We start from the raw sequence: 18,239 nt of genomic DNA on the forward strand, positions 1-18,239 counted from the left end.
TACACTCCACGCATGGTTTTCAAAACCTCATGGGTAAACCTCATGGGTGAAAGCTGCGGGGGCCCGAGTGTACCGTGACCTAGGGGACAGGAGGGCTCGGAAGCCCACGGAAGCCCCTCGGGAGCCCACGCGGCAGCCAGCGCCCGTGTCCCCACCCGGTACCCAGCGCAGGCGGCAGGTGGGGTTCCCTGGGGACGGGGTGCCCACCTGGCAGCAGCTTCCTTCGGGCCATGGCAGCCGTGCGATGACTCTCATACTCCACGAAGGCAAAGCCCCGGTTTCGGGTCTTATCTGCGGCGCTCGGGTAGACGATGACGTCGACGACGCCCTCGGTGACCTTCTTCATCTCTGCTAAGATCTCTTCTCTCTTCTTGGTCTTCGGGATGCCCCCCACAAACAGCCGACAGTTGTCCACGCTGGCGCACACCCCGAGGAGGCGCCCATTTCTGCAAAAATAAAACAAAACCGGAGGCAGGCACTCTTTCTGCTCGGCAGGGACCCCCGCGTGAGTGGGGCTTCCGACACGACTGCCCCTAGGAATTGTCCCTCATGGGGCACCTGGGGGGCTCCGTGGGCCAAGGTCTGCCTTCGACTCAGGCCGTGACCCCGGGGTCCTGGGATGGGGCCCCACGTCGGGCTCCCTGCTCAGCGGGGCGGCTGCCTCCCCCCTCCCTTTCCCCCTCCCTCCTGGCTTGTAAGCTGTCTCTCTCTTTCAGATAAATAAATAAAATCTTTTTTTAAAAAAAGAAATGATCCCTTATGCTGGGCAGGTTTTCCCGTATTATCGCATTTGACCTAGCCGAGGAAGGTGGGCAGGGCAGGTGCTGGAGGAAGGCTGGAGACACCCCCCACCCCCCCAAGAAACTCAACGACCTGCTTAAGGTTTTGTAGACGGGGAGGGCTGGGGTTCTCCCGCGGACTCTCGGGTCCCTCCCATCCCTTCCACGCGGGGCCGCCGAGGGCACCTGCATGCGTTCCTCCACCGGCAGGTGCAGAGGAAGCTCTTGGGAAGCGGGGGTGCTCGGGGAAAATGCATCAGAAACCTTTTGTGTATGATTTTGGGGCATATAGTGCCCCTTCTGGGAAAGTGTGTCTAGCCAAGAGATGAACACCAACAATCTTGCATCAGGACATTCGCTGCTATGATTTAAAATAGTCCCCAGATTGGAAATCAAAATATGCCCCCTCCGGAACCGGTCTGATGCCTGGTGGCTGAGATGACGTTGACCCTGCGGCGGGGCCTTGCCCCCTCGTGCCCGTAGTCTGGCTGTAGCCTCGGGTCCCCGTGCACCACGAGCTAACAGCCACCCCCTGGGTCATCTGAGAATGCCTCTTCACCTTTCTACGTGTCCCTGGGCTGGACACTACTGCTCCGGCTGAGACTCGCTGCTAAATTAAAGATGAGCGTTGACACCGTAGACTGTTCGAGAGCGCAGTAGCGTAGGAGAATATTTATTGGTTAAAACAGCAGCTCACAAAAAAAAAAAAAAAAAAAAATCAGCTCATGAGATGCTACTGGCTTAAAAAAAAAAAAAAAAAAGGATGTCAAGATACGAATATGAGTCCATGTTGATGAACGCTGTACCGAAAACCTAGGAAGACCGTGCAAAGTAGAAAGCCGAAAAAAAAAAAAAAAAAAAAAAAGAAAAAAAAGAAAGCCGACGTAGTGATTATCTTGGAGGCAGTGGGATTATGGACGGAAGGTGTGAACTTTTATTGCCTTTTTTGGGGCTGTTGTGTGGCTTTTGTAATAACAGGAAGTTAGTACAGTCATTAAAATGGGGAAAGCTCCTTTCACAGAAAGGACTTGCACGTCGAAGCACTCCGCTTTCCCGGCGCTGGCGGCCTCAGTGGGGTTGGGCCTCCGCCCCGCTCGCCCTCCCTGCCTCGCCGAGGACCTGGGGACCACGTGTCAGAGCTGCGACGCGGCCCTTGCCGCCCGCTGAACGTGGCCCAAGGAATGTGCTTTTCCTTGCAGGAAGGGAAGGGGGGGCTGAAGGAATATTTCAGGTCTTTTTTTTTTTAACTTAAAAAAAAAAAACTCCCTCTATTCCAAAATATTATTTCTTTAGCAATCCTATTATTTTTGATGGAGGGCCTGCCAGGTGTCAGTGACCGGCAGGTGGAACCTGGAATCTCCGTGTCCTGGTTTTAAGTTTGTGTGGTCGGTCGGGCGCGTTCCCAGCACAGCTTGGCGACCAACAGCCAGCGCTCGCAGGCCGAGGGCACGCGTGGACGGCTCCCGAAGCCCGGCGTTTAGACAGAGCCCGTGCATAGTTGATGATGATGAAGACGATGATAGGACGGCTCCGGGGCTTCTCCGGGGTGCGGGCCTTATCTACCCCGAGACGTAGCGGCTGAGAGCAGATCCAGGTCCGCCCCCCTCTCTGCAAGGAAGGTGCTCCCTGGCGGGACTGGTGGGGGCAGAGTGGACGTGGCTGGGATTGGCGCGTGGGGTCTCCGCTCCCCCGGCGGGTCCTGTGGACCCCGCACCTCGATGCATAGGGCGCCTCTCAGCCTCCCCTCGCTTCTGGTGTCCAGCCGGACTTTGGAATGTGGCCCCCAGCTTGCTCCTTCCAGATGCTTTGTGATGTGTCCCCCCAACCCCGGTCCCTCCACCGTAATCATCAGCGAACGTCCTCGGCGCATGTGAGCTTTGCCTGCATCACCTATATTTTGGGAATGGCCAGGAGGGCGGCCCATCTTCATGTCTCATAGACGCCGCCGCCGGAGTTCATTCACAGGGTGCCGTCGCACATCTCTGACTGCCACACGTCCCTGGTGTCCCCGTCTCACACCCTGTCCGTCCTGCAGAGGCAGGGGCAGGCCCACGCGGAACGGAGCGTCAGCACACGCGGCCTACCTGCGTGGCCAGGTCCGCACCCGTTTTGAGAATGAGCCTCACGCTTAGGCTGCCGGGGCTCCACGCGGGACCAAGGAGCGGGGCCTCTTCCGATCCCCGCCGCCCTGCACCTGTCATACCAAAAGGCTACGTTGACCCAGGGCTTTCCGTGGCCCTTTCCCCAAACGCTTGCGTCTAGGTCGTCTCCACGCCAGACGCCCAGAGCGTGTGAGTAGTTAGGTGCTGACGCTAAAACCATTGCTGGAAGAGGTCCCAGGATTTAATCTGCTCTGGTCGCCTGGTTCCCACACCAGACAACCCCCCGCACACCAGACGCAGCTCCCCTGGCTCCCTGGAGGCCTGCGTGGGAGGGGAACTCCCAGGACTTCCCTCCAAAACTCTGCTCCACGATCTGACCCGCGGCCTGAGTGGGCAGGCCACGCTGGTTGCCAGTCCAGTCTGTCTTTTTGTGACTAAGGGACTGAAGAAACATGACCCAGTAACTGGTTTACAGAATTCTAAGGACAATAATGCAGGACTTATTTAGGGCCTAGAGGGAGTGAGAGGAAATAAATGGCAGGGAAGCCCTCTGTATTCACGCTGAGGATGACATCAGTTTTGAGACGCAGAAACATATGAAAATTATTTCTTAGAATTGCTGAATGTGCTAATATGTAAGAGGTCCATCATTCTTCGACCCATTACTGTGCTCCAGACGCTGGGATAAACGTCTAAAAGTCTATAGTATCCCCCCATCACCGCTCTGACGTGCGTCCTAGTGGTAGCCCCACTTTCGGGATGAGGACACTGAGGCTCGGGGAGGTAAAGCCACTCGCCGGCACTTGGGTGAAGCCTGTCCGACTCCAAAGCTGTTGCTTTTCAACCGCTGTACGGGTCTCTCTTCCAGGGGGCTCAGGGCTTCCTTTGAGAGATGATTTAGGACAATTCCGTCCGTAGGTGAAGCTTGTAGGACTCAGGCAATTTCATACGTTGGCCCCGTTTCCAGTTGATAAAATCCAGTTAATTGACTGCACAGGGTCAATTATGCCCTGGAAGCTTCCACTGGTCCCATGATTTGCAATATCATCCAAGTCTGGCTGGCCCTGCGACCTCTCTCCTGGCTCCGACATCGTACACGCCGTCCCCTCTTCAACAGCTCCCCCGGGGAAGTCTCATGCGAATCTCAACTGTGACTTCCCCCAAACTGAGCTCCCCACGTCCCGGCTATTCCTCCGGTCTTCCCACCTCAAGGGCACCGCCTCATCCACAGATGCTGGGACCAACATCCTCGCCTTCCTCCCTGAGTTCTAACACCGCTCACACTCTCTAAATCCAATGTTTAGCCGGTCTTGTCTGTTCAACCTCCGGGCCGGACCCCAGGCCCGACCCCTGCGGCACCTGCACCACCAGCCCCTGTGCACCTGCTGCAATCCCTTGTCTAGACCTAGACTACTCCCCGCTTTCCCTCTGGCTTCCCTGCTACAGTCCATGCTGCATCCAACAGCCAGAGTTCTGTTTTAAAAAGCATGAATCTAAAAAAACAAAAACAAAAAACACACGAATCTAATGGAATGTTTTCCCTTTTTATCAGAGCAGAAGGCAGATCTTGAATCATGGAGCATAAGGCTCTCAGACGACGCTGCCCTCAGGTCTCCTCTCTGTTTCTACCTCCTCGGCTTTGTTCTCCAACACATTGAGCTTGTTCTCGTTTGGGGGACTTGGCACTTGCTGTTCTTATTCTCCGGAATAATCCTCCTCCAGACCTGGCCGTCCTGGCTGGCTCTTTGCTTTCAAGTCTCAGGTAAAATTGTACTTTCCTGGAGAGTATTTTTTTTTCTTTTCAAAAAAGATTTTATTTATTTATTCATGAGAGAGGCAGAGACACAGGCCGAGGGAGAAGCAGGCTCCCTGCGGGGAGCTGGATGCAGGACTCGATCCCAGGACCCCGGGGTCACGGCCTGGGCCGAAGGCAGATTCTCCACCGTGGAGCCACCCAGGTGCCCCTGGAGACTCTTTTCTTAAATGCACCAAGTTAGAGTGGCCACCTCCTCACAGGTGGTTTTCTTTTTTTATTCTTAATTTTTTTTTTAATTGTAGCTGACAAACAACGTGACATTCATTTCACAGTGATTCCGCTTCTCTATTTTCCTCTGCTCAGCACCGTACAGCACTATTACAATACCCTTGATTCCATGCCCTGTGCTGTGCCATTCGTCCCGGTGACTTACCCCATAACTGGAGGCTGTGTCTCCCTCTCCCCTTCACCCATTTTGTCCAGCCCCCCTCCTCCCCCCTCTGGCAACCATCAGGTTGTTCCCTGTATTTACAGGTCTGGTTCTGCTTTTTGTTGGTCTCATTTGCTTCTTTTAGAGTCCTCATGATTTTCATAGTCCTAAAAAATCTTCTATCTCCATTTGCTTACGACGAAGATAGGAAAAGGCATCTTGAAATTTCCAATATTTTGAACAGTGCCCATCACACGCACATTCGTGCAACAGATGAATTAATGATTTTTGCTTCTTTGAGCATTTCACAAAACTTAGCTTGGTACCTTAGGTAATGTTGACATTAAATAAACATTTTATCAAATTGATTTTCACCAAGGAAAAGACGCCTTTTTTTTTTTTTTAAATGTCCAGTCTGGCTGTCTTTTGCATAGACTGTATTAGATAAGTTTGATGGAAGAACAGATACAGGCGCATTGTCTGCTTCACTTTTTTAACCACAAGAGGTAGATCTTACCTAATTTCGTAGTTGTTAAGTTGCTTGATTGCATCCTTGGCTTCCTGTCTATTTGAGAAAGTTACAAATGCATACCCTCTATTGTTGCCATTAAAATCCATCATCATTCTCATTTCATAAATTTTACCAATCTACAAGTAAAAGAAAGAGAGAATCCATGTTTGTCCATTTGTACTTCCAAATGAAAACACACACACACACACACACATACACACTGTTTTCTGAAGTCTTATCTCTGCCATATTTGGCATTTGCATCCTGTGGGGAATGGTTTGCATATTTTCATGCTGGGTTCAGATCTGTTATCTGACTCATGGGCAAAGTCAAGTTAAATAAAGAAAGCGCATACAAATGCATTTCAGCTTGACTTCACAGAATATGTTTTCGACAGAGCAAATGGCCTTTCCTTTTTTTTTAATAATAAATTTATTTTTTATTGGTGTTCAATTTGCCAACCTACAGAATAACACCCAGTGCTCATCCCGTCAAGTGCAAATGGCCTTTCATCACACAATTATCTGTGGATTTATCTGCTGTCCTTGGGACCTAAAAATGCGTTTATCATCAGAAGCACAATTTCTTTTTTTCTTTTTTTTCTGTTTCTTCTTTACAATTTATTCGAGAGAGAGAGAAAGAGGCAGAGACACAAACAGGCTCCATGCTGGGACCCTGACGTGGGACTGGATCCCAGGTCTCCAGGATCACGCCCTGGGCCAAAGGCGGTGCTAAACCGCTGAGCCACCCGGGCTGCCCCAGAAGCACGATTTCTTGATAGATTAGTCCTTGCCTTCTCCCTTGGCCTCTCAAGTTTCTGTAGTTTAATCTAGATTTGGTCATACTCTACCACTGATGTTTAAAACAAAGACCCAGGATGCTCACTTGGAACCTTGCTAACTGATTTCTTAGCTTTATCCCACCATGACCTCAAGATGCAAAGGGAAGATGTGTTTCAGAGGATGATCTGGAGATTCTTGTTTTATTTTATTTATTTTATTTTATTTTATTTTATTTTTTATTATATTTTTTTTTTATCTGTAGGCTGAAGGTAGATGCTAGTTTTACATAACCAGCCCAAGGTCCGGACCTCCACAGAAGGCGGGCACTCATTCTATCCCTCTGACTCCAGCTCTTTTGTTTTGCCTACGTACTGTTCCTTCCTGTTACCCCAAATGCTCTCCAGCAATCCAGACTCAATAATTTATTCTTGCTGGCCGCTGTAGGATGAGTGGCCCTAATAGATAGGAGAGGCATATGCAGGGAGAAGAGGTGTTATTAAATGTGTGCTATTACCTCAGTGATTGGTTACCTCCTGACCCAGCCTCCCCCACCCCAGGGTACTCAGTGGTGGACGTTTATCTATCCCGGGCTCATTCAGAAAGAGTTCAAGCATGCTTCATCTGTTTCAGGTGTTTCTTGGTGCTCATTTTCAAGTTCAGTATATAAAATTCTTAAAGGATTAAATCCTTATAATTTGTGCATGTGCCAAGTGATGTCATTCATATAAAATTAGGAGCAGTTCTGAATCTGAGGCTGAGTTATACACATACACACAACTGATTTTGGCATTTAGGGAAAGAAATAGCCAGACTAGAATTTTTCTAAATTTTCCAGGAATGTGGTTGTTGAAACACAGCTTGGTAAAATATTGAAAATAAATTTTAATTTTCTGTTCTCCCTGTAACTTTGGGTTTAGTAACCATATGCGACTTGGAATTACAACTAAGGACATGTTCCTTAATTATATAATGACTTTGACAAAGCACATTATTAATCTTATTGATGCACTAGGGCAGACAAATTCAAACCTGTGGAAGGAAATTTCATTCTGAGTCAGTGTCTAGGTACACCTTTGAGCCATGACAAACACACACACACGCTCTTTGAATGGGAACGTGGTACGCTTTAGGAAGCCAAATTAAGAGGTCAAGTTGGAGCAATGTCTTATTCTGGAGAGGTTGTTGTATTATTATCGAATGGGATCTTGCCTCAAACTCAGTGCATCTCTACAGATCAAGGATCAGAATTTGAAAGTTAGCAGCAGCAGTAGTTCAAGCTGTCAAATAACAGGAAGAGCTATGTCTTCCTGTTATAGTGACAATAAGGGGACAGCCACTAACAGGAAGGGTTTGGCCCTATCCATGTTGAGGAATGGCAATTGGAAGAGAAGCCACCACCGACCAAGAAGAATGAGTGCTAAACAAAGTGTGCAATATTTTTCCCTTGAAAGATAAGAAAAGATATTAAATTCTGGACTCACTTTTTCACATAGTGGTATAAGTTCATCCTCAAAAAGGTCTCGGGGAAGTTTTCCAATAAAAATTTCACAGCCTCTTTCTGGGGGTGCAGCATCCCAGCCCGGTGGAGGGCCGCCATATTTTCTTTGTCCATTTTCCTGCAAATTCCAGGTGGATTGTATGAGGCAGAGAAGAAAACAATAAAACCTTTAGTTCAAGTTCCTCAATTATTTTCATGATCATGATAAGGAACCTATTTATCATTGACAGGTAATAGTGAACTGGTCAGAGGATAAAATCAAGTTCTCCTTTATGGGGATTTTATTTTATTTTATTTTATTTATTTTATTTTATTTTTTATGGGGATTTTAATACCATGCTCCGTGCTTCAGCAACTTGCTTGTGAGAAGTGTTGTGAAAACACATAAAGTGCTGGACAGATTAATTACTGTCATTCAAACTCACCAAAGCCTGATTATCAGAGGCTCTGACTGTGCTGTGAATCCAGGGCCCTGCTGTAACATGGAGTCTCTGTGGGGCGTCAGTAAGGGCTCTGGAGCTGGGCTGCCTGGCTCCATGACTCACTAGCTTTGGGGCTTTGGGCAAATGACTTAATTTCTTAGACCCTCAGTATTATCATAATCAAAGAGGAGATAGTATTGGCTTTTTGATTAAAGGAGATGATACATCAAATATGCATGGCACTGTTCTAGGCATGTGATATGCAGTCAATAGCTTCTAGTTCTCTTCTTGGCCCCCTGGATTTGGGCTGTCTCATGTGCCAAGCAAGGCCATGTGAGCCCCTAAATAGAAACATTGTGAAGATGAACATCTGAAGAAGTGGACTGGCTCCTGTTAGGGGTAGCCAGTGAGGGACTTGAAATTAAATTTGTTTGCTTTTCTATGTGTATTCTTAAAAGTCATATGTTAGTTGTTTAAAGACATTGTTTTATATGATAGTTTGTTTAAAATCAAAGATAGAGCAGCTTCCAGTTTCACTGTTAAATCTTTATATACAGCAACTTGGGACTTTTTCAATTATTTTAGAAGTATTAGCACAAAGGCTTTTGGTTCACAGTGTAAATTATGTCACAACTAGAGAGTTGTGATCATTTTTTTATTCCTAATTTATATCATATTGCTTTAAACTAAAAAAAAGGTGTCAGAAAGGTATTCGACCTCAATTATTTTTTTTGCCTCCAAACAACTGGGTGTTTACTTATTTCACTAAATATTTTAATATTTGCCTCAAGAGCTCTTGCATTTTTTCTTCCCCCTATATTCTTGCGGAATCATCTAGCAGCAACGATAACTTTTGTACCACTGAGAAATAAAATGTTTTATTCTTCCAGGGGAAGAAAAATGTCTTAAGGATTCAATGAGATCTATCTCAACCAAGAATTTTCTGAAAAACATGAAGTTGATATTTTCAAAGATATATTAAAAGTTCTAGTTACTTATTTTCTCACCAAAACCTGTATGACATTTACCACTCGCCAGACACTGCTGTCACTGTTCAACGGATTAAAGACTACTGCTGTTCTCATTTTACAGAAAACCCTGAAGCCCAAAGGGATTAAGTAATTTGCTGAGGTCACGTAGTTGGGAAGAGGCAAAGCCAGGATTTGAACCCAGGCAGTCTGGTTTCAGAGACCATCAGTTTAATCCCCACATCTGCCTTGTTATATGGAAGCCTAATTGTTTATAACAGATCCATACCTTTACATACTCATTCAGGAAAAAAAAAAAAAAAAAGATCATGCCATTAAATTGCATGCAACTCTCTGCTGCATTTAAAGTCCTTTCCAGGGATCCCTGGGTGGCGCAGGGGTTTGGCGCCTGCCTTTGGCCCAGGGCGCGATCCTAGAGACCCGGGATCGAATCCCACGTCGGGCTCCCGGTGCATGGAGCCTGCTTCTCCCTCTGCCTGTGTCTCTGCCTCTCTCTCTTTCTCTCTCTGTGACTATCATAAATAAATAAACATTTAAAAAAAAATTAAAAAAAAATAAAGTCCTTTCCAATTTCCAATCATTCTATTACACACGTTTTGGAAGGACATAGTTGATGTCCATTGCTTATCAGGGGGGATATTTCTATTGCCGAACTAAAAATCCACCTGCTTTGTCTGACCCTGACCATTTTGTTGATGACGACCCCTCTGAGGCCATTTCTGTATGCTAAATGTCTAGAGGTCTAGAAATCTACTCAATGGATCACTGGAATAAATGTGTATAAATTTGGTAGTATTTTTATTCTTCAGTTTGAAAAAAACAAATTTTCATCCCATAATACTAAAGCAGCTATTCCAGAATTTCTGATTTGACAGGCTTTGTCTGATAGTTTCAAAGTAAATAGGCAACCAACAGACTGACCTTTTGAATTTTCCCTTCAACTTTCTTTCTTGGTAAAATTGCTAAAAATATCACCGAACTCTTTTGTGCGCATCCCGTTAATAGGAGGATCTTCTGCTTATGAGCCAAGAAGATTGGGCAGGAAAGCTTATTAATTGTCTTTCTGTGGTTTCTATAAACACTTGACAAAAATTCCCCAAGGGTATTTTTTTGGGATTACAGAGTCTGGCTGGTTCAGAGACGCCCTGAAGTCCACTCACGGGGGAAATCTGCTCTACGAACCGCCCACTGGGCTTGGAATGCACCAGTGGTGGCAGCCCAGGCCAATTTAAGACAGTGCTGGGCGTTAGTCATGGAATTAGAATAGCTGTCCATTACTCAGAAAGGACAGTTGGGAGCTGGAGTGCTAGTATTTCTGGCCCTGTTTTTATAGTTGAGGAGTTTAAAATAGATAAAGCCCAGTTATAATGGCTCTTTCCCCTCCTGGCTGATGTCCTTCTCGTGGGATGCATTCCCCTAGTAGCACACATGTATTAATAGCTCAGAGAGGAAGAATATAGGTTTTTGTTTCTCGTGAGAGAATGTTCGTTAAACTTTGGGAACTTTTATTTTTCTAATCAAAGACTTGGAAACCATTTACTCCCTCTCCTAGCACATAAATAGATAGAAACTTTCAACTATGTAAATTAAACATTGCGGTCGTAATTCTAACTATAAATCCAGTGGGTGTAAGTCACATACTGGATCCTACGCCTACCTAGTAACTCAGTTTATATATCAAGAGTATTTGAAAGTCCCTCTGGCACAGATATTTTAAGCCATTCACTATGGGATCATAGAGTCTTTAAGAAATGATGTACACCATCTTCTTGATGATGAATCAAACCACCCAAACTTCCATAAATGATTGTAAGCAATAAATCTTAGCATGAGACCAAATGGACTGAGTTCATTTTGGCCACCGGGCATCTGACCTTTTTATACATCCAGGGAATCTGAGCCAAATCGCATTTTTCTACAAGAGTTAAAAAAGGCCAAATACTTGCTATTCCAGCTTCTTTTGCAGCTCGGATAGTGATGGTTGCAATAAAGTAAAATTGAGTGCTGGTGCAGAAATCATAACGGTGCAAACTTCAGTGTTGAGCACCCCATGATACATTTTCTTATCATTCCTGATTTGCAATGTGGTTTCCTAAAAACCTTCAAAACCCTCCTGAACACTTACTCTTAAATCTAATTCTCCAAATTAAAGTTTCCACAAACATTCAATGAACTCCTTTTCTGCATAATCGGCCAGAGTGGACTTCTGTTACTTACATGTAATAGTAACAGCAGCAAAAACAAACAAACAAAAAAACCAAAAATCCACAACAGTTAATTCTAATTGACTCAGGGCCTTTTGATGTATTAACTCATTCAATCTCCTCAACAAAGCTGTGGGGATGATACTATTCATTTTATAGATGAGGAATCCAAGGCATAGACTGAGTTCAAAGTCACTTAAACTGTAAGTAACAAAGACAAAATCTGAATCCCAAGCCTACGCTTGTATTAATACTTTTCTTTGGTTCATATATTAACCCAGTACGCTCATTTTGCAGATAAGGAAACTGAGACCAGAGATATCATGTGACTTGCCTGCAGTCACACTGGTTTAATTTGTTGCATGACACTAGACTGAAGGTCCTCTGATTCCCAGTGCGGTGAATTTCCTGGCGCACGTGCCATCCAAAGTCATGGTGGCATTTTTCTCAGGCTTATGAGTCTCATAATTCTTTGTGTTGTGCTGTGCCTACTTTTTACTTTCTCCAAACATGGAGACCACATGGTTTGTTGTCTCCTCTAAGTGAGCCCATCTATAACCTGGGAGGAGATTAATTAATAAACCCCTATACAGTCTGGTTCTCTTAAGTTTCCTGAGCAGTAATTTCCATTCCTTGAATGACTCTTCGGAAATTATCTGTAATCCACTTTGTGGTTCTCTTTGGTCCTTTGTTTTTTCTTGCCAAGGGGAAGAAGTTGTGTACATTCCCTTCTTAAACTGCTTTCAGATGCTCTGTTGCCATTTTCCAACCAGCTATGTTTCTATTTATTTCTGTTCCTCTTAGCTCGGGTGCTGGACAATCCACTTGTGCTCGGTGGCATCTGTCGCCTTTGCAAGCATGGCGAGCACCAGGGCCATGCCCAGGACATTGGTTCTGTGGCCAGACTCTTGGAGACTGTTTTCAACAGCCAATGTCTGTGTATTGAGAATGTGTGTCAGGACTGTGTCTTTTGAAGTTTGTGACTTAATACCATGTTTTCCCAGTTATTGATTTGTGAGATTGGATAAAGTTCTTTATTAGACATTATTTCTATTCCCCCTATATACCACCTATAGATCTCATGTGTCATAGACTTCAGGGCAAATCTAAGAGTACTTAGATGAACCAAAAGGGTCCTCTTAGATGTGATTTTACCGTTGGTCTGCTAAGAAACGTTTTGTCCCATGAGGCCAACAGACAGTGCTCTGGGGAACACTCATTTTGTTAATTCTGAAGATAATGATCTATCTTGCGTATTATTCATTCACCTTCACATCATAAGATCAGTGACCTCAGGTTGGCCACCTCTATTTTAGGCTGGGAAATTTTAAAAAACAGAGTTTCTCTAACTTATATGCTGTGGAATTTGACCTTACCCTTACTAGCTCTATTTTTTACAGCACTTACAAAGCATAGCCAATAGGCATGTTAGGTATTATTTTTCTAAAAATAGGAGGAACAATAATAATCGTGGTATAAAGGCTGAGTAAATAGGATGTTAAAATTTATAGAGATGTGAGACTACATCTGGAAACTAGGAAGGAAAAGCTAAAGCATGAACATAATAGGTAAATATAAATTTAGGTTTATCCTGATATAGTTTAGTGTTTCTGAAAGTACAGTGTGTGAGATATTAGGTGGTTTATAGGCCATTGGTTTATCTTAATAGGTACGCATTTTATTGTACATTAGAAAACATGTAACTACCATATAAAACCTGTGGCTTTTCCACTTCTGTAAGCGAGAAAAAGTTTACCTTTAGAATTAACTTGAATAGAAATAGCTGATTTAATGGATTCTGAATCGTATTATTGGTGGCATGTGTTTATAGCAAAAATCACAAAGAAAAATGCATGTAGATTTGGCTCTTGACAATTATTTGTTTCACTCTCCACAGAGCCCTTACATTTGATCTTAAGGAAAGAAATGTTCAATGTGGTTCTTCCATGAAAATGACTTTCAGCAAATTAAGAATCATGTTCTCATTTCACTTTGGAAAGCTGACAACTGAAACCCTATTCCCTAGCAAAATATTCCTAATAGCATCTCAGGTTGTTCACTGTCTTACAGAGGCAGAACTAATTTATGATATCAGATGATGCATTTAATAATCTGTAATACGTGCCCTTTCCCTTAAAGCATTATGTGCTGCAAACTACTCTTTCGGAATTCAGTATCTCACTATTTGAAGTATTCAAAAGCAAACAGCCTTAAGTGTAGCTTATCTTTCGTAAAGCTTTTCATAATACTCGTTTTTGACCAATGAATGGGAATATTAGATTCAAGGGTATCCTGACACAAAATTCAAAATCAGAAACACTTTTTGGAGTGTGCCTGTTTTTACAAAAGAGGAAGAGTGAAATGCCAACTCACTTCTAAGACCCTGCATTCCCATTTTGCAATGAAGTCCACCTTACGAGGAACCGCACAGCACTTATTTGCATGAGACCAGATTTGCCGTGTTCACGCTCCCTTTTGGCTCTGCGTGTGTGTGTGTGTTGACACACTCCTGCAGTGTTCAGGGCCTCTCCATTCCATCCCAGAAATAACTGGGTGAAAGCTTTGGTGACTCCTTTATCCATTTGGGACTTTTACCTTTCAGCACATGTAATTTATTCAAGAGGCCCATCCAACTTTTTATTATAGATAAAATTTGCCTTTTTGAGTTGAGTAATGTAATAGTAGATGGAAATCTGGTTAAATTATATAAAGTTGTCCACATACAAATGAAGACATTTGCCCCCGTGCAGAAGAAGAACGTTGGTTTGGGTGATTGCCCTCCTGTCCTGTCCTACTGTCCTATGTTCTCAACATAGGCCCAGAAGAATTCTACCTAATGCACTTGTTTTTTTTAGCATGAGAGGATTTTATGCAGTGATTATTCTCCTAACCAAATCCCCCATGAGTTTTAGGTTCTGACAAGCTGAGGGATTTGGCAAGGTGCTTAGCCTTTCCTGACTTTAAAGTCTTGGTTTATAGAGGGACGGGGCTGACCGGGTTATAATAGCAAAGGTCTCAATGTAAGGGGGTCAGACGCTTGTGAAAGGGAGGCTGCCCTTCCCCCCACAGTTGATGGTGGGAAGATGTTCAGAGACCGTTTCATGAGTTAGTCAAAAAGGACCCTTAAAAAGGGAATGTTGTAGGGATTTTAAAAATCAATGTGTTCTCCGGTTGCATAGGTCTGCTTGACACCTGTTCTATTACTAATTGACTTTCTTTGCACTGATTTCCTTTCTTAAAGATATCTATATCTATATAAAATATAAATCATTCTTATAAGCACAGTATCAGGATCCTTTCCCACGCCTGGAAGGTGACTATAAAAACTATTGCAAAGCGAGAAATCGTGACCGCCTTCCAGCTAGGCTTGTTGCCTCCTAAAACCTCTAAGCCCGTGTCCCGTTCTCTGTGTTTAAGAAGCTGGGCAGGGGCTGGGGAGGTGTTCAAGACCTTCCTCCCACAACTAACTTTTCTTATCACAAGTTTTGAAAGAGAATCCAAAATGCTGTTGATCCTTGAACAACACATATTTGAACTCTACAGGCCCATTTACGTGCATTTTTTTGTTTTTTGTTTTTTTAACAGAGCTGTAAAAATATTTTCTCTTAGGATTTTCTTAGCGTCTCTCTGGCTTTATTGTAGGAAGGCAGGATATATAATACAACATACTAACTGTGTGCTAATCAGCTGTGCTTGTTATCAGTGAGGCTTCTGGTCGGCAGTGGGCTAATAGTGATTCTGGTTTTGGGGGGGTCAAAAGTTAACAGGCAGAGTTTTGAACTGTGGGGGCTGGGTCGGCACCCCAACCCCCACTGTTCAAGGGTCAGCCATAGAATAATTCTTACTCTGAGATTCAAAGTGATTTAATGTGATGCCATTGTCCCGTTCAGCATCCTCTCTACTCTCTCTCTCTCTCTTGCACCTCTGACACGATGTTAAAAAGAAGCACAACTGCTGAAATCCTGTGCAAATCTCACGATTGGGTAGCATTGTGATCCGACTGTTTTTGTCCTCGCCTATGTTAGCTAGCTAGCTTTGAATCCCATGGGAGGGTTTTAGGTTCTGAAGAGGAAGAGTCACTTATATTTGGTTCATTACTAAAAAGACTTATTTGGATAATGCTTAATACTTATTTTGATCAGTATTAAATAGCAATTTCAGAAATGCTGACTTTGCCTGCAAGCAAACTCCACAGCCCCCGAGAGCTGTCCTTGCTTCTATATGCCTGAGTCATGAAGCTCCCACCTATTTTTAAATGGAAAACCCTGCGTGCTTCTCGTTGAGGGGAAAATGCTCTCAGAGTGTGCAAACATTTTGAACCTTCCACGGAAGAGCTCATCTATAACCAATTCTCTACTAGGCTGTTTGAGGAGAAATAGCTTCGGGAATACATTTCTATTTCTTGGGATCCTGAATTTCCAGTCACCTGTCAGGCCCACAGGCCTACATTTTCCACAAAAAGGGTCACAGAGCTGTTCCTTCATTTGGAGTCTTCCACGCCATGCTTTGGCATTCCAGGCTAGTAGAAGCAAAGGCTTCTTAGGAGTTTTAAAGCTGGTCTGTGGGTGGCTGGGCTGATAAGCTGAGGGAAACACGTGTCTGTGATGACCTATAGGCCCCATCCTGTTCTCATGCTTAGTCTACCTATTTAAAGAATTAATGTCAACACACTTGGTGAATGACTGAAGTCCTTCACTAGCAGTGACGTGAGCAGGTGCTATCAGGCAATGGAAGTAAAAGTAGGACTGGGAAGCTATATTTTACCATGAAGTCAAACTCCTATTTCTGCTCCTAGGATTTTTGTGCAGTGGATGGAAAAGAATGTCGATGCCACAGTGTTCTTTCATCTGCTTCTCACTGTGCTCATCTAGATGAAGCCGGTTGTAAACACTGGGACGCTAAGTGGCATATTTTCATTGCATTATTCATAAGAAACAAATTGCAGCTTGAGAACTCCCCAAGTAAAATGATTGAAGCCCTTTGTACAAAACCAGAGAGATGAAGGGAGTTAATCTGGGGCACCCCTAGGAGAAGGGTGGTATCCTAATTCCATGCATATGGATCTAGCACTATCCTTTCTGCCTTATGACTTGCACATATTTGTTGAGGAGATAAGCAAACTCTAATTAAAATCTGTGGTCGTATTGAAATTCCACATAAGAGAACATGCACAGCAAGCAGAGTTTGAGGGGTGGGAATTAAGCTGTATTTTGTTTCTCGCTGAGGGAACCGTTCCCTGGATCCCAGCCTCAAGGCTGATTAATAGAAGAAGGGGGAGGATGGAGCCCACTCATTTCTCTTATTTATCTGGTGGAATCTTACTGGGTCTTCAAAATTAAGATATACTAATGTCTTTACTACTCAAAAATGTTGTGCACCTTAGAAATAATTCTGTTACGCGTACCGCCCAGGTGGCCGCCTCTGCTACGGACACTGTTTTGTCTCTGACTCCTTAGAGGGTTCATTTTTTGTGCTCGTCCTCCAAGTGCCAGCATCAGTGTCCTCTTGCTTGAAAAGGGTCACCTGCTTTCTCTGTCACACCACCCGATTTATGATACTCATGGCACTGACCATGAGCTGGGATTTTTGGGGTTCCTTTACTAGATTATTTTCTGCCTCCCCTTGAGGACAATCTTCATGAAGGCAGGAACCGTGTCCCTCTTTGTGGAGTCAGCGGAGGGCTGAGTGAATGAGGGCTCAGGCTTGAGCTGCAGGAGCGGTTGGAACCAAGAGGGCGTACCTGCTTCTAGAAGGGAGTTTAAACCCTCATTCATGCTGTGGGGACTTTGCATTAGAAACTGTGGATTAGCTTCTCAAACAAAGTACTAGCGTAAGCCCTAGAGTCGAGGTCAGCAAACTTTTTTCTGTAAAGGGCCAGGTAGTTGATATTTTTGGCTTGTTAAAAGACAACTCTTTGAAAAAGAGAAAAATTACTTGTAGCCTGCAGTCAACAAAAACCTGCAGTGGCCAAATTGGAGTCCTGGCTCCCTTGGTTGGCCTCCGGCTTGTGTCTCTACTGAATTGTATAACCCTGGGGCTTGTTTTCTGACTGCGGAATGAACAGGTTGAACGATATCAATATTAAGCAAATGTCAAATCATTACAAAGATTTGAAAGACCAGCCTTTCAAAGACCAGGGACCTGTCCTGTACCTTCAGTAATGAGGTTTTCTCCATGAAAGTTTCCCAATTTTTTGACTGCCGACTGAATGCCACTTAAGAACAGTTTCCACTTCATGAGATGTTTTTTCCCTTATAATAAAAATAGTCCATACTCATTATAGAAAGTTTGGGAAAAAAGAGCATCAAGCAAGAAAAAACACTCTAATCAGTAATTATGTTTTATTATTTTCCAGTAGTTTTACTGTGTGTAAAGAATTTCTCAGAATATTATCTAGAAGCTATATACAGTTTTACATTCCCATTTTTAGGTGAACATTCTTGTTTGGATGTCTATGTCTTTCTTTGAAATTCTAGTTCTACGTGTCTATATAATTGAGAAATAGGAAGGTGACCATATTTAATGTGACGAATAATATTTTATTGGACCTTTAGGATATATCTAATGTTTGACATTATAAATTCCATTCTGATAGACATCCTTATGTCTAAATATTTGTCTCCACTCATTAGGTCAGGGCATGGTCAGTTTTATGGTTCCATACAGAAAGGGGGCACTCACAGCTGTATTGCTCACTTAATGGGTCTTATGTCACCATTTTTAATTTTGGATAAACTCACTTTCATCCCAACTACTTTGTATGCAT

General features: G+C 44.0%; 1 protein-coding gene across 2 annotated transcripts in view; it reads right to left on the reverse strand.

Annotated features, from left to right (window-relative positions):
- Positions 1-18,239, reverse strand: part of A1CF (APOBEC1 complementation factor) — an 82,896-nt gene that overhangs the window by 33,125 nt on the left and 31,532 nt on the right. For both annotated transcript variants that reach the window (XM_077874875.1, XM_077874874.1), the window contains exons 3-5: positions 7,842-7,976; positions 5,585-5,715; positions 208-446 (exon numbers count right to left, since the gene is read on the reverse strand). In XM_077874875.1, coding sequence (XP_077731001.1) covers positions 208-446; positions 5,585-5,715; positions 7,842-7,976 — 505 coding nt within the window. The remainder of the gene's footprint in view (positions 1-207; positions 447-5,584; positions 5,716-7,841; positions 7,977-18,239) is intronic.

Source organism: Canis aureus, chromosome 27 (genome assembly GCF_053574225.1).
Source record: "Canis aureus isolate CA01 chromosome 27, VMU_Caureus_v.1.0, whole genome shotgun sequence".
Taxonomy (NCBI): Eukaryota; Metazoa; Chordata; class Mammalia; order Carnivora; family Canidae; genus Canis; species Canis aureus.